The sequence below is a fragment of the Apis dorsata genome, unplaced genomic scaffold (genome assembly GCF_000469605.1).
Source record: "Apis dorsata unplaced genomic scaffold, Apis dorsata 1.3 scaffold_57, whole genome shotgun sequence".
NCBI classification, from domain to species: Eukaryota; Metazoa; Arthropoda; class Insecta; order Hymenoptera; family Apidae; genus Apis; species Apis dorsata.
Window position 1 is genome coordinate 51,112 of NW_006263357.1, and position 18,957 is coordinate 70,068.

An 18,957-nucleotide genomic window follows, 5' to 3' on the forward strand; every position below is an offset into this window, starting at 1 on the left:
CGAAGATAAACACGCATACGTATGATGTACGATCTCAGCATCTCATCGATACTCGTAAAAGCTGACGTAAAAATATACATTAAACTTTGTCCGTAAATTTCTACAAACGTTTCCGCACGCTCGCTCGTCTCCAACAATAATTTGATCCGAGATATTCGCCAATCAATTATATCCACTCTCGGTCGTTGTATTTCTGAATAAATGGGATGCCATATCAAAGAAAACATTGTGCGCTGAAAGGTACAGGTCCTGGCCTACTTAGGCCGAGTCACGTTCGCGATCAAGAATTGAATTTTATCCACTCTCTAAATGTTGTACACACCGTGGTAGCCGCGTCTGAAATGCATAATTATCCCAAACAGATCCACCACTGCGTGGTCTCCGCGTGTCGCGACGACAGGACAAAGATGTTAGACGAGATCTTATCCGGAATTCTTAATCGCAAGGCGAATCCGAAGGTACCGTAAAAGGCGAAGTTTGACACACTTTGCGACTTTGACCTCGTGAGATCTCGAATCTTGGATATATCGTGATGCTTCGAATATCAATTTCAATCGGGGATGATAGGAAAAGCGGGACTTTCTCCGAATAACGATTATTCCAATCTTTTTCTCGGCAAAAAAAAAAAGAACATTTCGATAATTTACACGTTTGTATATCAAATTTCTCTTGTGGAAAATTGCTCGATAGTTGTCGGAGTTTCTTTCGATATATTGCGATATATTGGTAGTTATAAAATAGAAAAATAATTTTTCCACACCTCCAATTTCTTAACTCCATGTGCGTTTAATTTATAATCATACGTTCAGTTTTTGAAATGGTATATACGATACGATTCGTCATAAGCAGTTGACATAGATAAATGATCTGACTCCGAAATGAAGTGAAATTCGATCGATTGAGATTCTCTTGATCGTGTTAATTTTTTCTATCTTCGATGTCAATTTTTCTTTTGTTCCAATTTCACGGATGAATTTATCAATACGTCATATTAGATATTAGATACCAAACGGATATTATCTTCAATTAATTCAATATCTTTATTTAATTCCACAATATTTAACTACGTGATTCACGCCGATCGACGATTATTTCGAAGATAATGAATGGAAATTTCGAATCAATTTAATCACAACAAAATCCAATAATTCTTCTGAAAGTTGTTTTGTGTAATTCATTTAAAATTATTACCATCGCATTAATCAGCAAATGGATATAAAAGAATCTTCGTTTCCTTTTGCCAAACGGCTTGCAAGAGAAATCTTCTATTTACCAGATATGTTTAAACAAAGGAAACCAGTTACTTAAATATTCTCCTTTATAAACTTGGTTATATTTAGCCGGCTCTGTCCCATAATTTTAACCCGTATAATTTGAATTCTACTACTAATTTAACTACGAGATCAATCACCTTCTTGCAACCTCAACTCCCCTGTCACGGGATGAACTTTCGAAACGTCGCACCCTCGTCGAAACTTTTGCGTTTATAAATAACTCCTTTGTACTTTTTCTACCGTGAATGGATCGTATCTCAAAATTCTCCATCAATACATACATATAAAATCGTACTCTATCACTATCGTTCCCCATAGATTCTCCTTAAAGAATTAAAAAGAGAACCGTTTCTTCCGATATTTGACCATTTCTCTCGGATTCATCATCGCCATTCCCTCTTCTCAGATCGGTCCAATTGCTGAATTAGCGGAGTGGAGGCTGAACGCATCGCGACGCGTTTCCTGAATGGACGGATAGAAGCAAGAGAGCGACGACGATCCCGATGAGTAGGACAGTGTGTCGCTGTCGTGCGCGTTGGGCCTCGTTCTTCTCCACGTGACCTGGTCACTGGCCCACTTCGATTTCTCCTGGTTCGGTCTCTCCTCCTCCTCCGCGCCTGTCTCTTTCCTTCTCCCCGATGACGCCCGATGCTCGGCCGCTTCTTGCCTTCGAACACGGGCCTTCCCCACCACTTCGATCGTTCGCGATCGGCCGGTCTTCCTGGCTAGTTGCCTCCACCATAATCGACCTCCACCACTTCGTTCGTTCCTCGACCACCACCACCACCACCACCACACGATCTCTGTTCGAAGGCGCCGCTTATGACTTAGCCATGCGATTCCAGCACATGCCGTGGCACGAGGTACGACAGGCAGACAGCCACCATCCACTTGACTAACCGGATGGGCGAACGGTGCGCGGAAGAGATCGGCATTAGGATCGCGTGAAAAGTTCAATCGAACAGGTTTGCCGGTCGTAAGAGACTCCGTCATAGTGTCATAGACTACTTGTCCACTGTCCACCCGATTCCAACGCCTGCCCAACTCCACAGATCAGAATATATCGGATGCCAATCGGATGCAACGTTTCGAATATAGATCGAAAGTTAATCGAAGGTGTAATCGTGGATTTGATTCGCCTAGTTAGAGATCAGTGCACGTCTTCCTCTCTCGTCTTGTCGATCTTGCGGAAAATTCGGCTTCTCTCTCACTGTCTCTCTCTCTCTTTCTCTTTCTCGCTCTCTCTGTCTGTCTCTGAAGCAGGCGTTCGGATCGTTCCCGGTATATGATTCGTTTCGAAGGGGAGGAAACGAGGGGATCAAGGAAAGGGAGGAAGTGGAGGAAGTTGTGTGACCAAGTGCGACGCGCGGAAAAATCGGCGGTGAGAACGTGTGAACTTGGCGAGAGACGTTCGTGACGTGACGTGAGAAAGGGTCGTGTTTTCTTCTTCTGGAGAACGACCGACGAGGGGCTTCCGTCCAGAGGATTTAAGGCAACGTTATGAGACGGGTCTGACGAATCGGCGAACGTATCACGGTTAACACGTTGACACGGTAAGTGTTAAAAATCAAAGGATTCAAAAGGTTCGTTTCTTTCGTATTCGTTTTAGCATCACGCTTGTATTGATTTTTATTTGATCGATCATCGGAACGCGCGCAGCTCCGCTTTACTTTACGCATCGAGCTACCTCGATCTTCGTTCACGTGGACGGATTCGCAGTGACACTTTGCTGGGTCCAACGTGCTTTCCGTTCCACGTCGATTGAACGCGAGAAACAATGCGATAAATATTAATGTAGAAAGTTTATGATAGTGGCAAGGACGAAAAAAAATATCGGTCAATCCGAATCGTTTATCGGAACCAGGACGTGATCAGGAATCGGTACGATCGTACACAAGGTAACCTGACCGTGGAGGCAGGAGAAAGCTGGGTTTCCGACTTTGGCCCGTAGTAAACGGGGCGATATACATAGAAGATCATTTGGCATGCTCCGCTGCTTCACCGCATCCTTATTCCTCTTTTTTTCCCCTCTCTTTTCTTTCTTCGTTCTGATGTTCCATTCCCGGTGATCTCATCCACGCGTCGTTACCCGCACACGTTGTACCTCTTTAAAATCCCATTTCTCGGGATTAAACAACCGAGTCAAATTATATTTTGAACGGATGCTCCAACTCTCTCACGGTTGCTTTTATTATATTCTTAAAACTTCGAAGAATCGTTATCGAACCGTTTCTTCGATTTCTTCCAATTTCCACGATTCCTGAATATCGATCGTTTCTCTATCAATCTTCGAATTGTGTCGCGAAGAATTAATCAATAGATTTCGAAAGAGGAGAGGAATGGTTCGATCGTCAAAACTCGTTCGAGATAACTCCGTTCATCTCTTATCCGTCCCGATTTATTTCCCTGTCGATCGAACGTGATCTCGCGCGCGTGAAACTTTGAAAGAGATGCGAACAAGAGAGAATAAGATTCCTCGCATTGACCCCGACATCGGCGTCTGACACATAGCTTCGAGTAGTATAAGCGCGCAGCTGCGTGTGCGTACCTAAGTTAGGTATGCCACAGCACCAGGTAGTGGTAAGTTGGTAACGGTTGTCAGCGCGCAGACGGCCTCGTGTCACTCTTTCCAATCTTAGCCGTTGATTTGTACGTTTAACGCTCTTCCTCGTCGCTCCTCCTTCCAAACGGAGCAACCGAATCCGGGAGAACGGATAATCAAAAATGTTTCGCGATTGATAAACGTTGCACGCCGCATCGAATAATAATGATACGTTCCTCGATGTTACGCGTGCGTTGCAACGTTGAACACAGAAATCTAAATTGCACGGATAACGCATAAAATAACAGAGCAAAAGCGTAGACTCGTGACAAGTTGCGTGTAATGTAATTTAACGCGCTTATTATTTTCCCCTTAATTATTACTTTATCAAGGAAGTACGACTTCATAATGATCGGCTTCTGTCAGCGTGACTAACGTGGATTAGCCAGGTTAACGCGTTTGTTCTCGTTGCTCTTGCCGCCCTACATTCGGCCGTCCACTTTTCGGACCCTCTTAAAATGCACAAGGCGCACTGTCCCTTTCGAACTTGTTCCAAGCAAACACCTTTATTTCGGCACGCACAATGCGAAGAAAGTGGTCATGGAATAATTTCTTTCCACTCCAATTTACACAGTCGTCGTCGTTCACCGATTCCTATTCTTCCAATAGGAATATCAGTCGAATGTTCATATTATTTTCGACACGAAACGTAATAATTCATCGCTTTCGCTTTCAACAATTCGTAGCGAGATAGGCGTACAACGATCGCTCGAGTCGTTCGAGTCGAACCGGTGCTGCGGAGGCGGTGATCGGTTTTGCACGAACGATCAAAGTGATGTGACTCAGTGAAAGCGCATCTCGTATCCTTTCAAAATATCCCTCGTTCGTCCGTTTTGAATTGCTGTTTATACTTTTCTCTCCCTCGAGGAATGAAACTTATCATCGATCATCCGTGTATCGCACCGATTTTATTATAATTTAACAAAACCATTCGTACCGATCTTTGATTAAAATGCAAACAGATTTCCGTAAACGATGAAATAAATATGACAATGGACTGCTAATTGCTTCCGTAATACAAAGGCTATCCAGTTGTGCTCGACGATCGATCGGAAAGGACGAAACGATCGTAGCTAGGATTCGAAGGAAAGAAGAGGGCGACGACGACGGGAACGACGAAGACGATGACGATGACGAGGAAATTTCTCGGTTGGTCGACGAGGGCAAGCCAATCGGGTCACCCAGATCCAATAATGAAGAAGAGTCGAAGCGAGCTTTCTCCAAAGTTTACGTGTGCGCGCAGAATCCTATGCATACCTGTAGTCACGCACTCGTGTGTTCGGCAGGAGACTTCTTCCTCGCATACTGACGAACGGCCAATGAACGGCCAAGAATTTTCGAGGTACTCGGAGTCAACTCTTTTATCCCGCGCGAGCTACGAGGAGATCGTGATCTTGGCGCGCATACAGGGTGTACCTCCTCTTCTCGTCCCATACGCGTCCAACCAAGCTTCCTCGCGAGATGATCGATTTGAGAAATATTAACACGTGCAATATCGTACCCGGATGTGCGGTATTGAAATTTGTATACGACTGTTCTTTGCATTGCATGAAAGTTTGTCGAGCAGGTTTGAAGCGCCGTTTCAAGCGCGTTTAAAGGAAATGCATGATTTTCCATTGAAGTAACGGTGACCTGTCCTTTTGCAGGATGCACACGTGTATCTGTGTGTGCGTATATACACGCGTGTGCGTAAAATTTTACGCGAAATCGAGCTTCGAACTATAATTTATCGCAACAGTCGTTTCATTCATCCGTGTTATAAAATTCGTCTCGCCTTTTAATTTCTTCTCGCCGCATATGCAAAAATTATATTGGACGATTGGTCACGTGAAATTATCTATGACACGCAAGTAACAAGTAAAAGTCTCGTTAAATCTATTCCCGCGTCTCTTTAGTCGAGATTCTTTTTTTTTTCTTTCTTTCTTCTTTCTTTTTTTTAACCAACCGATTGTTAACCAATTCTGTTAACTACACTTCGTAGAAATGAAAAGATCGTTAACGATAATTGCCCTCATCTCCTTCTCTGTTTTTGTAGCGATCGAAATTGCTTGAAACCGAAGCCCGGAAGAAACGGAACGATTCGAAGGAAAGTGACTTCCGCGTATTTACACGCGTGCACAGCTCGCGACGAACGAAAGGGAATTATTGTCAAGCGTTATCAGCGTTGAAATCCTGCTCGGTGTACGAAGACACCGTGAAATTATTCCCGGTATCTCATAATCATCGTGTAATCGATTTTGCCAAGTCGAAACGATACTTTCTCCGTGAGATCATGGTATCGGAACGTTGCACCCGGTGCAGGGTTCACACGGACCTAATACCAGATAATGTCCTGAATACCAGAAAAGGATGAACTTTCTACATAGTTTTGCATGACGTTTGTGATTACCGGCCGATAGAAAACGAATTTCCAATGAATTGTCGCGGTTCCCGCATATATCTATATATATCTATATACATACATATAAGCGTTGCGTGCGTGTAATGACATTCCGGGACAGAGAAAAAAAGAAGTCAATGGATAACACGAGGAATTGATAATTTCTAGTACCGGTATCTTCCTCCACTCTTGAATTTCTGTTCCTCCCGTATTCTGTTGCCACACTATTCGTCGAAGAAGAAGAGGCGCAGTATATTCAAAAAAAAAAAAAAAGAAAAAATACTGTTAAACACTTCAACTCCAACTCGGTTTGCTTGGAAAATCTTTGGAAAAACAAACGAAACGAAGGAAAGAAACGTATGTTAACAATGTAATTCCTTACACATAGGAGGAAATAGCACCGTGTTGGAACGTTTGTTTGATCGCATCGATTGATTTTGCGCGAATCGACGCATTGGATCGTTTAAATTACGCACAGGATCGAATTTAATAAGAAGGTCAGAGGAAGGAGGAAGAGAATAGGACAGTGAGGGGGAACTCACTGTTTGGTAACTAGGTTACCGGTGGCTCGGTGAAGCAACGTTCGAGCAATCGGTTCGTTCGCTCTCCTCGTCTTTCTCACGGCCTCCTTTCCTTCTCTTTCCTTCGCGTCGAGCCAAGATGAACGCAAGAGCCCGCCGTCTCTTCCTCCTTGTTTTCTCTTCGCTCTTCTTCATCATCATCGCCGTTCCCCGCTTCTCTGTTTAGCATTACGCAGCCGTGATACGCGAGAGAGAACGCCTCTGAACCGACTGACTGTATAACGGGATTTCGGGACACGAAGGGATACCGTGCGCGCTCACCTTCGAGACACGCACGCGAGCGTGTAAATCTCGGAAAGTATCGTGAGATGAGGAAAACCGAGAGAGCGGAGCGATGATATATATAAAACCTTGAACCTTGATTCATTTCTTCGAATCTCGATGCTATCTTGGCTTTATTACTTGTTCCAGAATCCGCTCGTCCAATTGTCTCGTTGGGAAATAAGAAAATGATCTCGTTCCTCTTATTATCTTGTTGCTTCGAGTACGATAATACGATACATACGATGCATACATGTACTTGAAAAAAATAACGCGGTTCGCGGTTATTAAATAGCGGTTCAAAAATTGTTTATCGTTTTTTATCTTTAATTAAGATTAAATCGGACGGGGAAAGGTGAGTTGCGAATTAAAATATAGGGTATAAATTCGTTTATAATGCGTAGCTTTTGAGACGCACGCACGATACTAATTTCTTGTACCGTTACAAAAGACTGTTATATGTGTAATGCAAGTTGATTTAAAGTAACGATTAATACATCACGCATCTCTGATGCTCTTTACTTATATTAGAAATATTATGCCGTTTATAAAATCGTTTAGATCGTTCCTCTAATTGCCGAATAAATCGTTTGATAATTTTCACACGTCTTTTTGTTACAGATGACTGTCGGGAAGAGTATCCATTTATTACTCGTCATCCTTTCTTCTATGTCCGTCGTTTCACGCTCTTACGTGCCCGAAGCCACAGGTAACAATTACGTTATGTAACGAGAAACTAGGCGTAAATCAATCGACCAACGAATTCCGACATACGAAGATAGATCGTGATCCTCCAATCCTCGACCGAATTGTTAACCACCACTTAAATAAATTTAAGCATAATTAAATATAATGAATTCTCTTATATATATATCTTCGCTGAATTCCAAGAATTTCCAATTCTTTTCTTCTTTTTCTTCTAATCAAAAGAACGACGCGATAAATTTCAATCTATTAGAAAAGTTGGCAGGAAATTTTCCAGAACTAGTTTTCCCTATTACGCGATCCCGCGTAAAACGTTTATTTTCCCGTGTTGCGCCACGTATCTCCTATTGTGGAGCGAAGGAAATGTCGGAGGTCAATGAAAAAGTTTCAATCGCGTGGAATCCCATAATCTGTTATCCACGACTCGGTTCACCGCATGGTTACACGCGTTCGTTTTAACCGATAACACGGTGCCTCACGCGTCAATTGTCTTTTACACCAGTAATTGCATGTGTCAACCCGATAAAACAAACGCACTTCTTCCCACGCGTCTTTCCTCTAACCCAAGTTATTCATGGAATTTTTTTTAATCGCATCCATTATCAATTATACCACGAGTTTAGTAGTTTAGTTTCGAATATCATCCGTGTGTATATATATATATGTATATACCCTTATAGACGTAGGTTCGTGACTTTTTACCAATCGCGCACGTACCAACATTGACACCAAATTCCACTTACATACTCACTTCCTTTTCGAAAGTCGTGAATTCCACGAGACGCGTATTTATAGTATAGTGTGCGTATCTCATTCTAGATGCACGTTGTTCCCAATAAACGACAGAAATTTCGAGCATAGCTATAAAGTATCACGCTATATTGTTACCCGTCATTTAAATATTCAAGAATATTTAAAATAAAAGCACGATGGTGGCTTCGTCGTGTATCGATAACGATAGCGATACGCGCTATTGCTATCTCAAGCAATAGCCAAGATTACAAGAGTGGAAACAGGTTTAACGAAGGGGAGAAAAAAATTTCGATCGATTTCCTCGACGAAGAAATGTTTCTGAATCGTTATCGATCGATACCGACATTTATTTCACGCAAGATCCTTATCACTTTCTCATTTCCATTTTCTCGTCCAAGTATCACGCAATCGTCTTTATTCTACTTAAATGGTACATTACCTCGATTATGACGCTGGTTGTTTAAGATAACCAAGGTAGTAATTGATATTACGATCTGATTCGATCTGTTAAGCTATTAATTAAAATTTCTATTAATTAAAATTTCTAATTACGCGTGCTAGAATAAGCAACGCGATAAAAATAATAATTATTGTGCAATTAGAACAATAAAATTTCGAAAAACATTTAATTATATTTTACAAAAGATATTAGTTTCGTGTAATAGCGGATTATTTAATCGATTGAACTTAATTAATCGCAAATTATTCTCGGAAAAAATAACCACGTATATGATATAACATTTCAATATTTCGAATAAATCAAGATGGATCTAACGATCTAACTAATCCGATGATTGGAAGATAAATTTGAAAAAAATATTGGCATTCGAATCGCTTGTGACATAGTTCGACACGAAACGAAAGTCCGTGAAAAATAAAATAAAAAAAAAAAAAAATAAAAAAAATAAAAAAATCTGGAACGCCGGAAGAATCCTGACAAGCTCTACGGACGATTCACGGAGTAGGTCATTATATTGGCGGTATGCAGGCATATAAGGAGGCACGTGCAAAGCCTACATGCTTGCTCGCCTATGGCTTAGTCACCTGAGCATAACCGATCACACTAAATACTGACTTTTACAAATATAAAGGCATAAAGAGACGTTTAAAACTGTAATTCTATCCGTCTGAATCGAAAACTTTCCTATCGACGAATTTCCATTAAAGTAGAACGTATTTCGTGTTTAACGAATTAACCTAAAGAAAAAGAAGAAGAAGAAGAAGAAGAAAAAAGAACAAAATTAACTTGCGACAAACGTATTCAAATTCATGCCCCATAAAATTCTTCCCCCAAAAATTGGAGCACGATTTTAAACAAGTTGTTCCCCGATTTGCATGCCTTCAACAATTCCGATTAAATTCCGAATACGAAACGAGTCGAGTTAGTTTCGTTTTCAACTCGTTTATCGTGAACCGTTGTAGACTCGGCGACTAATTGCAGCGGCACGCCGCGATTCGAATAATAAAATCTCGTCCTGTTTTTTCGCGAACCGCTATCGCGCGAGGCGGAAAATCGAAAATAGAACTTCGACATTAACGATTATTAATTATCGTTTGCAACAGGTAGGAGATTATTCGGCGGATATAGAATAGTGCCGAAAGCGTGTCAACCGACGATACCATCCCGGGTTAAGTCAAACGAGCCAGCTATATGCATGTTCAATTATGAATGCTCGCGACGAAATGGACAAGTGGTCGGCGCTTGTATGGACGGTTTCCTTTTTGGCGCGTGCTGCCAATTGCCGTTGAAAACATTGACCGGCACCAACGTCGAAAACGTCCCGAGCACCGATCAAATATTCAACGTACACGAAATCGATCACGTGCCGGATATTCCCATCTTGTTAAATCCAGACGGGACGCCGCTCGGGATGACGGTGTCCCAGGACAATACCGTCAAGATGGATATTCATCACGCGTCCACCCAGATGGACAAAAACCAAGGAATCACGTACACTAAAATTTCAACGTTCGACGCCCCCTCTTCGACCACCATCAAGTCGATATCCGGGATCGGGCAGATCCAAGACAGCGTTGAGAACGCGGAGAAACCACAATTACCCGCGCAACCAGACGTAACCCATCTGGAAGAGGATTTTCCGGCTCTGCTGGGTCAGCAGAACATCTTGGACGATCTGGGTCTCCCGGGATTGTTGACTCATTCGAATAATAACATACAGAATCATCAGAGCAATCCTATCATTAATCCGGTTACCACTTTGCTAAGCCCGGATCAGATACTTCAGATAGCCGATCCGGTTGACCAACTTCCGGCCCTGTTCTCCCAAGGATTGGGCCAGAACAATCACACCTCGCCCGACACGATATTATTAAACGAGAATGGGACGATGTTAAACGAGACCAACAATCCCGATGATTTGTTCAAACCTAACGTCGAGTCGACCTCCGTCGAGGAGAAGAGAGTGACAGAAACTTTGAGCACCACTCAGAGGCCGAGAGTGACCGAAAGCGTGTCGTATACGGAAATCAAGAGGCCTTTCCACGACCACACCACTCATCGGATCAGCACGTCGACGACACAGTGGATTAAATTCTCCGATCAATCTTCGTCCTCCACGCACGACGCCACGGAAGATCAAACGTTCGGCACGTCGTCGATGACGAAATTGCCGATCACCCAATTGTACGCCAACACGCAAAGGCTCACGACCGCTTCCCTCCCTCAGGAGACGGCGATCGATAACTTCGAAAAGATTAGCACGTTGAAAGAAAGGGTATCGACCAAGGACGTGGAGGCTGATGAACCGATCGATAAAATAACGACCACGCCGATGACTACTGTTCTAAGCGACAAGAAGAACGAATTGATCAGAGTCCCGACCATCACTTACGACGCACCCTCTGGAAATAAAAAGGACGATATGATAGACAAGGAGGAAATAGCGATTAATCACATAATATCGATCTTGAACGACACGAAACCGGGCACGGGAACAACGATTCAAACACCGAATTCGTCCATTAATAAATGGGTCAGCATCGACGAAACTTCGAAACCGTCGTTGGTTCGAATCTCCACTAAACCTCCTTTTCTTTCTCAACCGACCACCGCTGAATCGTTCCCTTACACCTTCTATAAACCTGGACAATCGTCTAATTATTACAGCTACGAAACGATCCCCACGGATACGACTCACGCTTCGTATTCGACCTCGAACGCGCATTCCTCGAGACCGTCGACCCAATCAATTTTCACCAGCGTCCCGACTTCCGATTATTCCACGACGAAAGTGACCACGACGAATCCGCCTGCACCGACAGTCATTGTCCTAGGCCCTCTGGGCACGGAATTCACCACGGAGACGACTCAGAAAACGGTGACGAGGAAGCCGTCGGTGGCGGAAAGTGGCGGATCCACCGCGATCTTCAAGCCTACGATCGAATCGACGAGGCCGAGCCCGCTCACCACGAAAAAGCCGAGCGTTTCCACCACCATAACTCACAACATCAGCACAGTTATCTCGAACGTCGCTACAAACAACGTGGTCTCGACCAGTTTCTTCAGCGTGAACGTGAAAGACGGCGCTACTTCTGAGCCAATGGTGGACAGTGGTAGCTATAACACGAAATCCACAACCTCCCAGACCGAGATAAATTCGGAGAGGTTGTCGACGAGAAGACCCACGATTTGGACCACCTTCTCCACGTGGTCCGACAAACCGAGTTTCCATCTGAAACCATCCACTCCTTCGAACATAGTTTTCACCGAGGAGAACATAGGAGAGCATGTTGACACGATAATATTCAAAGATCCCGTCGTTTCAACCGAGACGTATCCAATCAAATCAACCACCGCTCCGCCACATTGCGACGAAGAGACAGCTGCGCCCGACGACCTGATCAATTTCCCTCCAGTTCGAAATCCGAATCTCAATATTTCGACTCCGATTTCGCAACAGGAAAAACCAACCATCGTCGAAACCTTCAACAACACGGGTTACCCAGACATCGAGATATTAAGCGAAAACGATATTCCAACGCCAACCTTCATCGAGGACGACGTGCTCACGAACAAAGTGGACACGTTCGTGAACAAGATCATGCAATCGTTGCAAGACAACTTCCAGGTAACCACTTACTCCCATCAATTTTCCCTTTAAACGGTCGAGACTATGATAATTTTGCTTTAGGATCTGAAGGATATCGTGTACAATCGCGCCAACGCTACGTCGAGTCCACCACCTACAAAGAGGCCTGCCATTTCCACCACGAGGAAACCGTTGCGAAAGCCAACTACGACGATCAAACCTTCGTACATCACGACGAAGAAACCGGCGACCACGAAGAGGCCGTCGATCAATCGTCCCACAACTTCGAAACCTTTCGTATCGTCTGAGAAACCAGTTCGCCCTTCGAAACCGACTACTCTGAAACCAAAGCCAAACACGGTGTCCAGCGCGACCACGAAGAAACCCCAGATTACAACGAAACGTCCGAGACCGACCAAGAGGCCTACTACAACGTTGGCAACGAGTACGGAAGAGACAATTATGGAGGAGGAGAGCAGTACTTCCGGCGCACTCGAAACTACCACGAGTCCCCAGATCTCTTCGTCCAACGATTTTCGTTCTCGTAAGTTCTTTATTGTCCTCTTCGTGATCGTTGTTCAAGTTCGATCGTTTCGTCGTGAATACCCTCTCATTGATCCAACATGGAATTTCACAGAATGCGGCGTAAGACCTTTAGTCAAATCTGGAAGGATCGTCGGTGGCAAAGCAGCGACATTCGGCGAATGGCCGTGGCAAGTTTTAGTTCGAGAGGCAACTTGGTTGGGTCTCTTTACCAAAAATAAATGCGGCGGTGTTCTTATTACAGACAAGTACGTCATCACTGCTGCTCACTGTCAACCAGGGTAGGTGAATCGATATTTTTCAATGCTTTTTTTTGAACACGTGAATAGTACATAAATGATAAATATCGTCGTCAGATTTTTGGCAACATTGGTCGCCGTTTTTGGAGAATTCGATTTATCCGGCGAATTGGAAGCAAAGCGAAGTATAACGAGGAACGTTCGTCGAGTAATCGTGAACAGGGGTTACAATCCAACTACGTTCGAGAGTGACTTGGCTCTTTTGGAACTGGAATCACCGATACAATTTGACGTTCATATCGTCCCAATTTGTATGCCCGATGATGGTATAGATTTCACTGGTAGAATGGCTACCGTGACCGGTTGGGGACGATTGAAATATAGTCGGTACCATTTTTGTTCATACCACGTATTTTGCTTCATTTTTAATTGACGTCTCTATAAGTAATATTAATTTTTGCAGACGGTGGTGTACCCTCTGTTCTACAAGAAGTTCAAGTGCCTATAATTAAGAACTCCGTATGTCAAGAAATGTTTCAGACAGCTGGACATTCTAAATTAATTCTCGACAGCTTCCTCTGTGCGGGTTATGCAAATGGACAAAAAGATTCTTGCGAGGTATTTTTCTTAACAACAATTTTCATTTTTTTTCTTTCTCTCGTGTTTGAGAGAATTATTCGTTATCTATTTTTGTTTAATTGTACAGGGTGACAGTGGTGGTCCATTAGTAATGCAACGACCAGACGGAAGATGGTTCTTAGTAGGCACGGTATCCCATGGAATAACATGTGCTGCACCTTATCTTCCAGGTGTATACATGAGGACGACTTACTTCAAACCTTGGCTACAAAGTATCACTGGGGTCTGAAAGACAGAAAATAGTGTATTTCCTGGACAAGGTGACAGGCACTGATGATTACGTGCCACTTGTATAAATGTACAAAGGAAGAATTAATTTATTTCCTTCGGAATAGATTGAAGAATATCGTCCAATTGATTAAAAGGACATAAATACGAACATGAATACGTTTCGTGAATACTATTTCCAATTTTAGATAATTTTTCTTTGCGTCGTCTGATTTCGTTCTTCTTTTTTTCTTTTTTTAACAAGTAAATACTTGTTAGAATAAATTATTTTCTTGTATCTCGATTGTTTTAAATTTTGAGATAATATTACGATACTTATAACAAGTGTTTCGAGATATTTTATTAACGGTATACGAAAATTCACCACCGTGTATTTATGTGCATTCAATATTGAACGTATTGCGTGTTCCATGTATTGTATATACGTGAGTACGTATTACACGTACTATATGTATACAGTTACGAAATGTGAGCCTTATTTATTTCGTTGTTAGATGTTATTTATTAAACTCATTTTTATACGAGATAATAACCATTTCTTTTTATCCTTATCACACGCCGATAAAAAGTACACATTTACCTGAAAAAAAGAATAAGAATTAGAAAAAGAATAAGAATAAGAGTATATAAAAATATGAAATAAAAGTCACAGATTAAAATTAACGAGAAAACTCATTTTTAACAACCTTCGAACGAACTTGTAATGATTAGCGACTTATTCGAGTTAATATAAAGTCGCAAAAGTTTAATTGTGGAAATTTCTTGGAAATTCAGAATTTTATACGTTGCATTATACGTTGCACGCAACAATCAAGATTTAATGTATGTAATATTTCTATTTGGCGAAAATATTTAAACGAACACTTTATAATTAATCCGAACATGCGCGAATGATTAAACTACCGATAATTTAAACCTGATAAAGAGTAAAAATAAAAATGATTAAACAAGAACGATTATTATTGTATCACGTATATCTAATTTCTCCAATTTTTATAAATCTTGATTTTAGATGTTCTCTATAAATATAAAAAGGATGCAAAACACATAGACCTTGTTGTTACATATTATAAATAGTTGTTACACATGCAATGTAAATTACATACTTGGCATTTTCACAGACAAGTGGTCGTGTATTGGTACATTTAGATAAATCTTTAAAAATACTTGAAGTACTTGAATCGTGATCTGCAAACATAAAAAAGATTTATGTAAAATCAAAATTTTTTTAGGGAAAGGTATTTTCTCGGAAGAGGAATTTCTTATTCGTTTTTTTTTTTTTTTTCTTTGCCTTGCCGTTCAATTATAAAACGAGAGGAAATTTTCTTTATCGAAAAAAGAAAAAAAGAAAAAGAAAAAAAAAGAAAACGAAGTAAGTAAAAAAAGAACGCGAGTAAAAATAAAATGACCCTATATTATATTGTTTTACTCAAGTTAAGTGCATCCTCTTTATTATTACATATATATATATATATATATATATATATATAAGTATTCACGAGCCAGCTAGGAAACGAATATATAGAGCAGGATCGACCGCCCTGTGGAACATCAGGACATCCCGGATCAATACGACCAACAGAGATGAAAACAATGACATTCAGGTTGAATGACGAAGAAAGAGCTAAACACCCACGTGAAAGTGTGCTCAACGAATGGCGCTGCTGTATCCTGAAACGAGATATAATTTTCACGGAAATTTTTATTTTTTTTTTAAACAAATAATTATGAAATACTTTATAAAATACATTATAATTCTACGTTAAAATCTTCCACATTAAATCTTTTCTTTCAAGATGAATTTATAAAAATATTTTTACATATCATATTTTCCCCCAAGGATATTTGCAAATACAATACGCACGATTGTTAATTAAATTGAAATTGCATTTACGAGGCAAACAAAATTTCCAGGAAAATTTCCAGGGTAAACACGCAGAATAGTTCTGCCATTGATTTCGCGTTTACGTTCTCATAATTCACTAAAGAATAAACTTGCAAAGATTTGTATTGAAAATTTATATTGTAAAAAAAAAATTTATCCATTTCATCTTTAACGAGAGAAATAAATCTATAAATAACTAAAATACGAGCTTAAAATCTGAATGAATAAAATGGTACCTAGGTCATGTGCGTAAAAAAAGTCAAGGGATGCGCTTGCGCGGATGTTTGCACAAGCCTGTACAAGGGAAACCGGAACAACGTAGAAGTATAGATTGCTAATGCAAGCACGGCTCAGACTCAGTCCTCCAGCAAGCTTCATTGAGGACTTGTTGATCCCGAGAAGAGACAAGAGTTGATCTTTCCAAGTCGACTTACAAAGAAATACTAGCAAGTGAAGAAATTCGTAAGTTTAAGAATTTTTTAAATTTACAAAACCGACAAAGGAATATTTGCCTGTTCTTTTTGTAAAATTGTTTCAACTTACGAACAAAAATGTTTGAAAACTGTCATGAAAATATCATTTCCATTATTTTTTATCATTGTTAATAATTTTTGTCAACGTCAGTTTAATTTCTGTAAACAAAAAAAAAGAAGGGAAAATTATTTAATTTCAAAATGGAAATGTAAAATATTTATCGTTGAAAAATTTTTATGTGATGCTACACGTTTGATTTGAAATATCTTTACTTGAAAATTACTTGAATTTCAGAGGTTTCAAGAGCGATATACTTACATGGGACAAAAAATGTACACGTGTGTTGCATTGACCGTCGTTGCTCTAGTAAGCACGATGCACTTTGGTGTCGAGGCATGGGGTGGTCTATTTAATCGTTTCAGCCCAGAAATGTTATCGAATCTTGGCTACGGTAGTCACGGTGATCATATAGGCAAATCAGGATTGTATCAGGTATGAACAAAATTTTTTATCAACCAACCAAGTTTTCTCCAATGTCGAGATATCTTCACACATCAAATAAAACTGTTTTGCAACTTTGCCGCAGTATTGCCGGTGTACGATCGATATATTATTTTCATAGAATTGTGCGCTTTTCACGTACGCATTTATTTAAATAACGATAGAATATCAGGGGAAATATCATTAAATTTTCATTGAAATCAATTATTAATCCTTGTTTTAAATTGGAAAAATTGTTTCAAATATCTCATTTCTAATGTACAAATCAAAAAGATATATATGCTATCCATTATTTCTTCTATTTTCTATTTCACATAATAATAATAATAATAATAATAATAATAATAAAATATCATGCGTTTCATTTCAAGCGTCCATTATCTACCAGTTATGGGTATTCGTATGACTCTCTAGAAGAAGTTATACCATGCTATGAAAGAAAATGTACGCTTAACGAGCACTGTTGTCCGGGTTCTATTTGCATGAATGTCGATGGAGGTAACTATCATTCTTCGTTCTTTCCCCATTGTTAAATGATTTTTAAAAGACGCAAACTTGAAATTCCTCTTCTTGAATTATAGATGTTGGTCATTGCGTTTTTGAATTGGGGCAGAAGCAGGGAGAACTTTGCAGGAATGATAACGATTGCGAAACTGGTTTAATGTGCGCCGAAATTGCCGGTAGCGAAACTCGTTCGTGTCAGGTGCCAATAACTTCCAACAAATTATATAGTAAGTAAATATAAATCTATGGCAAGTGACGTCATCGATGTATTAACCGATCAGAAAATATCCTTTACGCGAGAAAAATTCAAAGATGATCGATAAAATAACTACGTCAAATGAATCGTTTCTTACGTAAGAACTATACGTTGTATTCCATTTCTAATTATATAGAATATCCTATTTTTAATTAATTACACAGATGAGGAGTGTAACGTGTCCGGGGAATGCGATATCAGTCGCGGTTTATGCTGTCAGCTTCAGAGACGTCATCGACAAACGCCAAGAAAGGTAATTTTATTTAAAGATAAAAACATGAGATATTTTTACGCAGAAGGATTATCATCCCTACGAATCTTCTTTCTTCTCACTAGGTTTGCTCGTATTTCAAAGATCCTCTGGTTTGCATCGGACCAGTTGCAACGGACCAAATAAAATCGATCGTTCAGTATACTTCTGGCGAAAAACGGATTACTGGACAGGGAAATCGTATCTTTAAACGTTCCCTTAAGGCTCCCTTCGCCTAAAAGCTATATTGTTCCTCATGAACTGGTGAGAATGAAAGGCGTGTCTAGATAAATCGAATCCCTCTTGTCATTACACTGAAAAAAAAAAAAAAAAACGAGAAAAAACTTAAGATGTAAGTCTGTTATTTCGAAATTTCCTAAATTGTTTCGATGTTCGTAAGTCTGTCAAGAGTGGAGAAATCACAAACGCGCTTTTTGATTGTTTTCTTCCAAATATTACGACTGAAAAAAATACGATACATATCAGAATAGTCCGTCTTAATAAGATTATAAGGTATTATTAAATATTAATGAAAAGAATTATACAGCGTGTTTTCAAAAATTGAATTTAATAATCGATGAATAATGCGTAATGGATGTATGATAGAAGAGAAGAAGTTTCCTCTTTTACTATTCTTACTTTTTTCCCACTCGTCTGGTTAAACATAGAAATTAAAATTTTACGAAATAGATAGGAATTGAATAGCTGGGATCTAAATGATAATAGTGATAGAAATGTTAGAAAAATTGTACTTTACTATTAATTGTAAAATCATAATTCTAGAAATTGATTTTAGTAAAATTTTGTTGAGAGTTCTTTGAAAAAAAAAAAAA

The 18,957-nt window shown here is 40.2% G+C and overlaps 2 protein-coding genes across 5 annotated transcripts in view; both read left to right on the forward strand.

Annotated features, from left to right (window-relative positions):
* The window catches only part of LOC102678147 (serine protease filzig), a 16,712-nt gene extending 1,929 nt beyond the window's left edge, over positions 1-14,783 (forward strand). Inside the window, exons 2-8 of one of the 4 annotated variants that reach the window (XM_006609497.2) lie at positions 7,720-7,807; positions 10,120-12,644; positions 12,708-13,149; positions 13,243-13,429; positions 13,505-13,770; positions 13,851-14,005; positions 14,094-14,783. In XM_006609497.2, coding sequence (XP_006609560.1) covers positions 7,720-7,807; positions 10,120-12,644; positions 12,708-13,149; positions 13,243-13,429; positions 13,505-13,770; positions 13,851-14,005; positions 14,094-14,255 — 3,825 coding nt within the window. In that variant the 3' untranslated portion in view covers positions 14,256-14,783. Of the gene's footprint in view, positions 1-2,628; positions 2,828-4,984; positions 5,219-7,719; positions 7,808-10,119; positions 12,645-12,707; positions 13,430-13,504; positions 13,771-13,850; positions 14,006-14,093 lie in introns of those variants that run through there. The other 3 variants (XM_031515148.1, XM_031515149.1, XM_031515147.1) reach the window with 3 other exon arrangements.
* Positions 14,784-16,445: 1,662 nt separating this feature from the next.
* Positions 16,446-18,458, forward strand: LOC102678879 (prohormone-3). The gene is made up of 6 exons (XM_006609503.2): positions 16,446-16,601; positions 16,908-17,105; positions 17,486-17,612; positions 17,696-17,845; positions 18,039-18,127; positions 18,211-18,458. Exons 2-6 carry the CDS (start codon positions 16,932-16,934, stop codon positions 18,361-18,363), a joined length of 693 nt encoding a protein of 230 aa, XP_006609566.1. The 5' UTR covers positions 16,446-16,601; positions 16,908-16,931; the 3' UTR covers positions 18,364-18,458.
* Positions 18,459-18,957: the final 499 nt, after the last annotated feature.